The sequence below is a fragment of the Cyclopterus lumpus genome, chromosome 15, assembly GCF_009769545.1.
Source record: "Cyclopterus lumpus isolate fCycLum1 chromosome 15, fCycLum1.pri, whole genome shotgun sequence".
In the NCBI taxonomy this organism is placed as follows: Eukaryota; Metazoa; Chordata; class Actinopteri; order Perciformes; family Cyclopteridae; genus Cyclopterus; species Cyclopterus lumpus.
In genome coordinates, this window is record NC_046980.1 from 17326736 (window position 1) to 17337104 (window position 10369).

Genomic DNA, 10369 nt, shown 5'->3' on the forward strand with positions numbered 1-10369 from the left:
ATAACCAGCTCTGTTTGTCCAGTCTCTGTTCAGCGGGCAATGTGGAGGGGCTGAGCAGACAGTGGAGGGAGAGCTCAGTTCTCCACCTTCTTGTGCATGTTGAGAATGCACAGCACACAGCCCAGGACGGCTTCCTTGGACTCCTGGGATCGGATGCGGTCCCAGACGTGGCGCAGCGCCGTGCCAAGGTGGGCCGCGGCGGTAGAGAGGCTTCTCCTGAGGAACTGTGCCACCGAGCCTGCCAGTCTGCTACTGAGGAGCCTGATAACCAGGGACCGCAGCAAGATGAACACTGCTGGCATGCTGCCGGGCTGTGCTGCGAGAAAAAAAAGAAAAGGAAACTGAAAAAAAGGAGGGGGGAGGGAGGGTTGGTTCAGAAAGGGGATGAAGTCACCACTCTCTCTGCCTCTCTCTCTCTCTCTTTGCCTCTCTCTCTCTCTCTCTCTCTCTCTCTCTCTCTCTCTCTCTCTCTCTCTCTCTCTCTCTCTGTGTCTCTCTCGCAGCAGCGACAGAGTAGCGAGGAGGCTGTAAAGCCTTGCTGTCAAAACTTCCCCTCTGAACCCGAACAGAAAATCTGTCCAGATAAGAGGCCAGTAATGGAGTCAGAGGGAGAGACCTCTGTCAGACCTCTTCAATCACAGCTTATCCCTTTATGAGGTAATATCCTCAGCTGAAAACAAACTCTCTCACACACACACACACACACTCGCCCACTGAGCCTCCACCTTACCTCCACCTTGAAGTGCGGAGGAACTGATTCAGCCCTCAGGTGTTCTGCTCTGTTGAAAACAAATTACAAGACAAAGCAAAAAAAAGAAGTATTTCACAGGCAGCAGGCTTCTACAAAAAAAAATCCAGTTTGAAATGTGGGGAGAGAGTGAGCTTCAGAGGCTCATGCAAGCGCTGTGGGTCCTGGAGTGAAAGTGCTTTTTTGCAGCCTTGAGCCTCTCCCCATCCACGAGGAGCAGTTGTCACTCAGGTTCCAGCTGAATGAATGGACAGCCCTGACGCTCAGCTCCTTAAACTGCAGAGTTGCTGGCATGACAAGTGTGTGTGTGTGTGTGTGTGTGTGTGTGTGTGGGGGGGGGGGGGGGGGGGGGAAATTACAGTCAAGCAGATGATGACCCCCACCACTCCTTGATGGTAGCAAGGGTTCAACAGAGCACATGTTGGGCTGACTGATTGGAATGGCAGGGGTGGCGTGTGTGTGTCAGGGGAGCAGGGATTACTGAGCGTAGAAAATATTGTTGCAGGGAGCAGAGCGGAGAATCTGCTTCCACTGTTGAAAGCTTTCCCCAAAAAAGGAATTCTCGCTCCTCGGTCAGCCGCTCTCTGACTTGACCCCAGCACCTGGCCGAACAGCTCGCAGTGCGCTGCTCAGACTCTCTCCCAACAAAACCAAGTCAGTGTCTCACACGTTTAGAGTTAGACCTGTGTAGTAAAATGACATGATATTTAAAAATAGAAATAGAAACATTCCCTAAATTATAGACCTGTGTAGTAAAATGACATGATATTTAGAAATAGAAACATTCATGAAATATAGTCATCCATGTGCTCTAAAGTCCCCAGTGTTGCTGTGGTGTTTGAGTCGGGCTCGAACAGCCAGCAGCGGGACAACAACCCCAGCGGGGCTCCGTATGACAAAGGAACAGTCAACATGGTTAATGATGCTTTTAAAAGAGCTCTGGTGTCATGATGAAGTCATCTAAGGAAGAGTTTTAATGTGTTGCAGCTTGAAATCATAGATACCGTAAATTCTGCGCAGGCTGGGTGGTGTTCACGGAAGGCTGCATGGGTGGAGTTCAAGGGGTTTGGCTGACTTTAAAATGCCATTTCCTCATATTGCTGGGCACTAAAAGTATGCGATTTATGTGAGCAGTGGGTACACTGTATGACTCTGACACAGGCCCAAAGGTTGGTTGTGTTCAAGTGGAACATTTGGAAAAGTGGGTTATTTTTAATTTAGGAGAAGGAAATATATACATATATACATATCTTTTTGCAAGTAATTCTGTGTAAAGGCATACTGAGTGTCCACCAAGAGATGATGATGAGAGTACTGCAATCCCAAGCCTCAAAGCAAGTACATCCATAGCATGGATTAACCCCATGAAACTGCAGTTATACACAAATGGACCTGTACTTGTACAGCGCTTTTCTAGTCGTCCGACCTCTCAAAGCGCTTTTAACACTACATGACATCATTCACCCGTTCACACCCATTCATACACTGATGGGAGGGGCTAAGGCTCCACCTGCACATCAGCAATAACTAATATTCACACACCGTAGGCACACCTACAGGATTCATTTTGGGGTGAATTTCTTCGAGCTACTAACAAATCCAGTTTTGTTCAGTACAGGGACATTTTGGGAAACAGACAGCACTGAGCTGAAGAGCCAGGATGCCATTAGCCTAGCATAGCTAATGGCCATGCTAGGGTAGGAAAATGGCCCCTTTGACGAGGCTAAAGATTGGAAAGTTCAAAAGCACACCTTCCAGCTCCTCTAAAGCTCACTAAAACTAACCGTTTACAGGCTTATTTTTTAATTTTGGAGAGTCTTTATGCTAAGCTCATCTAAGCTAATGGCCTCCTGGCTCAAGCCCAGTATTTAATGCAAAGACACAAGAGTGTTTTCGATCATCTCCTCCAGGTCTAACTAAGTATCGAACTATTGCTTTCAACTTCCTTTTTAAAAAAAACGACAATAAAAGGGTGGGCAGGATCGTGGACACATTGCACAGCGTCATGTAAGATTTGCTAGGTTCACAGGTACATTTTTAGGAAAAATATCTTAATGTAAAATAACTTTATCAAATTTCATGAAACTCATTATTTTTTTACCTTCGAACTCTTTGTGTGTAAAGCCCGTTTTCCACCTGTAAACATTTATAAAGGATGGAAAGTTGTTTGCCCACACAGTCACTGTCTGATTAGAATGGAACCAGGTGTCGAACCTCTACCAACCGAGTCAGATTAGGCTACTGTAACACCTTCCGTATGTTGTTTACCCTGGAAGTCTCCCCTCCCTCCTCGCAGCGCTCATCCACCTCCTGTGCGTAACGTTTAACTGTCCTGCCCACATCCGTTACAAATTATTCAAACCTCAGCCTTCATCTGATAGCTCTTCATTTGTGCCATCTTCCAGGTTGTTAAAGACAAGCTGGTTGATGGCTGATATCATTGCCTCCCAAGATGATAATAAAACCCTGATGCTGTCTCACCACAGGCCCTAGTTGTTGATCACCCTCGTTAGATATCTTCCATTTTATAAGAGTCAGTAAATACGACTTTGAAGACTAGTTCAAGGGGTGATGTCACCGAGGCAGCCCGCATGAAAGGAGAGTGATAGCTGCGGCGGAGGAGAGAATATGCATGGGGGCAAGAGGGGGTCTGTACTTTTCCACTCGGTGTATGTCATCACAAAGGCACGATCGGCCTCCTGGTCAAGTTTCACTACAGATAAGATTACGTTTTAGCTCTGGATCATGATCAAGAAAGAAAAGATTTGAAGTTTTAAAAATGGTTGATATGAAAGGAACAGAAATACTTCCATCACATGTGTTATGTCAGGAATACTAGGCCTGAGCTTTTTAGTAAGTAGACAGCATCCAGAGAGATTCAACCCCAACCGCTCTGAATAACATTACATACAAAAACATTCTCTATCAATTTTATTGTTACGAGAACATCGTCATTAGAATCAAGTCTGTTTATTACTTTTATAGTTTTTTATAGTTATGGCAAAAGCTGTGTTGTTTAATGTTGGACGCCAGGCCTGGATATCCACCAAAATTTAATAATTTGTCCTGCTGCCCAAAACGCTATTTTTACGTTTTTACGAGCAGGAGAGACAGACCAAAAACAGACTATCTTGAAAAAAAGTCTTCAGCAATGTTTTAGAGCAACATGTGCATATCAATACCAGTTTTACTTTGTTCGAATAGGAATCACAGACTAAATATAAAGTTGTGAAGGACTCAGGAACACAAACCTCAAGACAATGTGGCATAGTGTCAGTGAAATTGTGAAGTCACACATTTCTAATAAAGCTTATCTGTGGATCTAAATATCTTCAAATTCCTTTGCTCTGAGCTCACAAGTCTGAACACACATCTTGACAATGACCTAGCCTATCTCAGATGGCATTAACAATGAAATGATTTGTGCTTGAAAAAAACTACATGAAAGCTGCAGTTTATGGACAACGGGAAATATAAACATTATGAATGGGTTTCGTGAAGTTTTACCGACCCCAAATCTATACAGCTGGAGGTCACAACATAGTTTATGACATAACTAACGTACACACATAAAAGCCTTGAAACCTGTCAACTAAATTAACAACACCTTTAATCACTTTATATATAATATAATTGTGGCACCTAGTTTCCTCACTCACCTGAAGCTATTTGACCTAATGAAACTGAATGCTTTTCAGCTGACGTTCACACACACCTGTGGCGCTTCATCCTGGGAGTCCTGTTTCACATGTTTCTTCTGAGCATGTCCACTCTTATCACAACCATAAAGAGCGCATGACATCATATGCAACGAAATGCCATCTTAGTCAGTCAGTGCTTATTATTTAAAGAGACAAGAGTGCCAAGTTTTGTCACACAGCACAGAGAGGCAAGCCGAGACAATGAATCCCAACCGTCTGCCATGACGAATATATTTTTCATCTTTTAAACTGTAGCAGGCATTTTTCCAAAAAAACAAATGCGGAGTGGCTTGTTAAAAAGGTGCCTTGCTGACAACTTTGGCCTCCTTTTGCAATATTGCTCAATGCCAACATGAAACCCGTAATATTTGTTCTATTGAATCTCCAACTTTGGCATCAGGGTGTCATCATGAGTAGAAACAGTGAAAGTATGTTTGAATTTAAAGACAGGAGTCAGACCTGGCTTTAAGACAAGACAGTCTTTGTTTTGACCTCCTTAATAGGTTTATTGTTCACCGATACAATTGGCCTTGACATTAAAACATCATGCAGCGTAGTTGAGAAACAAGTGATTTTGGAGAATGTTAAAGATCAAAAGAGGCTTTCACTGGCTCTTGAAAAAGTTGATAATTCAAAGTCAACATTCGGGCTTATTGAGCAAGTCAATGAACAGGTCAGTGAGCAAATTTGTAAATTATCAAATGTATCCACTATATAGTTAGTTTCCACTTCTACACTTCTGGACTGGAGGCCAGCTGATGACAGATTGGCATCCGTGGAAGCGTTTGTTCTCAACAAGTATAAGGGTCACTGGGAATGAACAACTGAAGGACTTTTCTTGGCTGTAATAGCAAAGTTTTGGAATTCTGAGAATACGTTGAAGATTTAGCCACGCTAGCGGCATGCCATGGCAATGGTGGTCCAGACAGATATACTGTATCTCAATAACTTTTGGATGGATTGCAATGAAAGTATGCACAAACATTCATGGTTCTCAGTGGGTGAACCCTATCGATTGTATTCATCCCCTGACTTTTCCTCCACTACTACCACCACCACCACCACCCTTTGGATTGATTGCCATGACATTTGGTGCAGAAATTCATGTCCATCTGAGAATCAGTTGCAGTAACTTTGGGATCCCTAAACTTCATCTGGCACCATTGTCACAAAAAAAATAATATTTCTCCAATACTCTGTTTTATGACCAAATACCTTACAAAAATAATGTCTTTCCCATCAGCCTTAGGTGTACATTGTGTTCTAAGTGGCAAATACGAGCATGGTTACTCCTAAACAAGAGCATGACCTCAATGTTGAGCTAAAAGCTCAAAGCTATCTAAATGGGCACAATATGAGATTGGGAGCATTTCGATTGCCTCTCAATGGCTCTCAACATGGCAACGCTTGAGCCATTTGCTCGTAGCTAGTGGTGCTAACAGTACAAACTACGGTAAACGTGCTGACAGAGCAAATAGTGTTTACCTGGGGGGTTTACCACAACGCTTCCATGATGAGGCCACAAGCTAACCGCTGGGGATTGCTCACACACATAAGCATCTGCAGCAAAGAAGGAGAAGTTCAGATAACAACACACACAGAGCGATTTAATTGTCTGCTCAGACAGACATTACTCCACTATATCTTTATACAGCAAATAGGGTTTTACTGCTATATTATTGCTCTTAATGTTATATATTGCTCCTTTTAATCTGTAATTAAAAGGGAATCTGTCAATTACAGCCATTTAGAAAGCCGTGCTCACTGCTGCAGGTCAGAGTTCCAGTGTGGGAGGCACACACTGTGTCATACAGGCCTTTGTTGTACTTTAGAGTGCAATTTGAAGGCACCCTCAGGTGGCAGTTAGACTGAATGGTGAAATGAGGTCACTCAATCGACATCATAGTTTCACATGGTAACCGTGCTCCGGCAGCAGGAAGCAATTTTCCCATATCAAAGGTTGAATAACAAAAAAGCCGTACCTTATTTTTGCCCTCTCCATCAGGATTAATCACCTTGAGAGGCAGGCTTAACATTTGACCTCTGATGTCATTCCAGCAGCAGCTTTGGTGCCTTCAAGCCTTCATTTGGAGGCTCTGGTGACCCGACGGTGTGATTAATTAATCACATCGGCTACAGGAACTTTAATCATGTGCTGCAGCCTGCCTGGAGTATATTGCTTGCCCGTGTGCTTGACATCTGAATCGCCACGTGTTGCCAAGTGGAAAGGCTTGTGAAACATTTTTTAATGCAGAAACATAGAATCAAGAAAGAGGTAAACCTACATATTTACATACATTTCAACATTTACACACCCACACATTTGATGGATCTGCTCTGTAATCGTCATGATGTACCTCAAAACTTCACGAGAGAAACAGCAGAAGAAAAAAGATTGTTTCATCCGAGTGCTTCAGGCAAATGGAAAAATATAGGCAAGCCAAAGTACCTCTTGAGTCATTTTTGAACACCACTGTTCCCTACCAGACTAGCTTAAGGTTTTAGTTGAGGTCATTTTTCCCTGACATTTTCTATTTAGAGGTAAATAGAAAAGTACACAGACAACTTGGAAACATTTTCAGATGTTCTTAAACATTCTTGAAAAGCAGTGGGGTCACCTCTCCTTTTATCACACTGTGAGGACATCATTACACCTCACCTCAAGGAGTCTGGATTCAATACAGGACAGGCCAATGTGATTTTTTTTTTCTTCTTCCTTTTCCTGCTCTGACATACAAATGGCCTCCAGGGCCAAAGTTCTGCGTTATTGTTTGCCTCACTCATGTCACCTCCTGTTAGTGGAACGGATGAGCTCATTGCTGACACCAGTCTGAGCTATGGCTCGTGATGCTAAAATGCAGCTGACACTATAACAAACACACGGACACCAGTTTACTTTCACAAAACTGAGTGGGATTTGTCTCCAGAGTGGGATGACAATTTGCAACACATATATAGGAAATTGGGATTTTAAGCAGACGTGATACACTTTTGCAAAGTTCAGTCACTCATGGTCACCAAAAGACGAAACTTGGAGGTTCATTTATATAACTGCAGAACCATGTGACAAACCAAGTTATTGGTGCTCACAAAGTCCTATTCACTAGTAGAATAACCCGGACTGCTGCCTCTTTTGCCGTATTTTGTTAAACACATGTCTGGATTGTAAAAAACACATGATTTTTTTTAAGCCACACTGTTGCTTCAAAGAGACAACATGTGACTAAACCATGTGTTGCCCATTTCTCAGTTAAAGATGTATTCAGCACGGAGCATCAAACTTGACTTCAAGCATCACATGGGGATGATAGGAGCAGGTGCCAGTGTTTTACGATAGGAGTGGGATAACAATTGGGTTTAAAACAGGTGCTGTGCATTTACCAAGCAACTGTCCCAACTGTATGGGTGAGGGGGGCTCTTCAGGCAAAAATAGAACGTGAGCCACATAATTGAAGTGATGACAATCTCTTTGCTGGCCCAGTCTGAAAGACCCTGTGGGATTGTAATTATTGATGAACTGCATCAATAACACAATATCACAACATACAGTATCAACCAGAATGTGGGAGAATTGAATGTAACAATGCAGATGGAAAACATGCAGGAAAACAACCTTTTTATCCTTCCAGTGGGATTATGGGTTTAGGGGTAGCATTGTGTACCGTTTATTTGGTTTTATTTGTGGACGGTCGAGGGCCAAATCACCACAAACCGTTAAAAGAAACCACTCCCTGGTCTGTCAACTTCCAAAGTTTCAGGAAAACAAGCCGCAGAACTACAGTTTCAATGAAGCTTAGCAAACACTCAACTTCAGAGGTGAACTGCAGAGCTCTCAAATGGGTTTGTACCTTCTCACACCAATCTTAACTGTTGCCTGAGCATTTCTGCGTGTTTTTATTTCCATAGTGGAAATGATAATACTCTATGAAATCTCTCATCTGTTTAGGATTTGAAGCTTTGTCCAACAACCGGCGTCCCTGCACGGCCACATGACTTTGCTCATAAAGTATGGCTTGTCGGTTAATTGGTCATCAGAAACATAGCCTAGCTAATAAAAAGATCTACAAAGTCCTAATTTTACCCCTAATTCTAATGAACCAACCATAAGCGAGAAAATGACCTAAGGCAAATACCAATCTTCTTCTTTAGAAACTCACAGAGAGGAGCTCTGTTCATTTAATAACCCCCAAATTAAAGGAAAATGTATGATTCAATCATCTAGCCACAGAGTTAGATCATGCTCTATGACATCATTCTGGACTGCCTAACGCTGTTGACCTAATCCAGCGTTTGAGGAAGTCTAATCAGTACGTCAAACATCCGTGGAATAGCTCTGTTTGATACACTGACCTTAGCTTGTAAATACACTTTTTATTAGAGGTGTTTGATATTATGAAACACTTACTAACGTATTTTTACTGCTTTCCCTTACTTTGTGCATATTAAATTGAAATACATGGGAGGAACCTTGGGATATGTCTTTTTATATTGTAAAACATGCCACAGACAATTTCAGGCCAGTTACATAGAAAAGGTGAACATAATAGAGGAGGTGAAAATACTGCTGCAAAATTCTGAACTATAAAAGTGCTTTTTGATGTTGAGATCAGCAAGCGTTTCTTTCCCTTCCCTTCCATGTATTGGTTTATTTTGCGTGAAGTTGCTTTTACTGTTCATAATAACAGCACACTTAGGTTTTTTATGAGCCATGCTGAAGAAAAAGGTTAACCAAATGAGCCATTTTTAAGTAGAGGCTGTGTTTTTCTCTGCCACAAGGCGTTGCAAAGCTCTTCCAAAATGGGTTTACCCGAAGAATACCGAGCAACAGTTGGTTCTCGCAGTTGTTGTTGACTCACAGAGCTATGCTGCAGTTGGGCAACTCCTGTTCTCTATGTCAAGGCATGACAACAGACAGACAGCACATGTGTTTGCTATAAAATGTGTAAAACACACCACGGAGCAATTGTGTCAAAGGGTTGCTCAGCAGGGTCAGATGGGTGACGCAATTTGTGCAAAGGCTGACAGGTGGGACGGCAGGCCTGACTTTTTAGGCCGCACAGGCCTAAAAAGTCAGGCCTGCAGAGGATTACTTTCTCTGGGCAGGGCTGGGCTCACTGTGGCGAGAAACTCATTTTTTCTCTCTATTTACTAATACAAATATCACCTCTGTTAAATGAGGCAAGAGACGAATCGTACGTGTTTATGAGATTATCAGCTACTGGAACAACTAGGTAATGGTAGTTGTAAATGTCATTTTCAGGAACAAACAAGCTCTACTCCGTTTCTGTTTCCAATATTATAAACTGGGGCCAGGCACAAAGTCTAATAGGACTCAGTATAATATTTGTGTATTATATCCCATATCATTATACAACATGAGGTTTGCATATACTAGCTCCAAAACAAAACAATTACCCCAAATAGCATTCTGTCCCAGACATTTGGTCATTTAAATAAACTTTCTTCAAGCCATTTCCAAAAATTCCTGGGTCCACTTCCAGACAATAACATCATCTAACTGTGTAATAGTACGAAAAAGGACTGCTAAGGAGACAGCTTTTGGGATCTACAATTTGTCAGAATTAATTTGAGATATTTTATCTAACACAAGATAAGGAACACAAGACTTACTGACAACATTATATCTATAGTGATTGTACAAATCAACAAACTACAAAGTTTCACTTTCTGAGTAATGATACTTTTAGAATCTACCACACCCACGCTGCATTGGAGCTCCAAGGGCCAGCCCTGGGCAGCTGTCAATTGGACGCCCCAGACACAAGCTCACCATTGTGTATGACTTGCAGCTGGCATGGTGCTGGAATGCCTACAAAAATGAATCAATCAAAGCCCCTCCTAAGCAGGCCAGACCTGGGCAGTGATACGGGCAGATCCATGGCAGCTGTAACATAGCTCC

The 10369-nt window shown here is 42.5% G+C and overlaps 1 protein-coding gene across 1 annotated transcript; it reads right to left on the bottom strand.

The window, feature by feature from the left end:
* Positions 1–38: 38 nt before the first annotated feature.
* On the bottom strand, positions 39–806 carry LOC117744244 (protein myomixer-like). Its single transcript, XM_034552429.1, has 2 exons — positions 731–806; positions 39–316 (listed from the first exon to the last, which is right to left on the bottom strand). Exon 2 carries the CDS (start codon positions 300–302, stop codon positions 75–77), a length of 228 nt encoding a protein of 75 aa, XP_034408320.1. The 5' UTR covers positions 303–316; positions 731–806; the 3' UTR covers positions 39–74.
* Positions 807–10369: the final 9563 nt, after the last annotated feature.

What these genes read in the sequence shown, in the direction of transcription:
- LOC117744244 (XM_034552429.1), bottom strand. Translation starts at nt 302, where the DNA reads ATGCCAGCAGTGTTCATCTTGCTGCGGTCCCTGGTTATCAGGCTCCTC.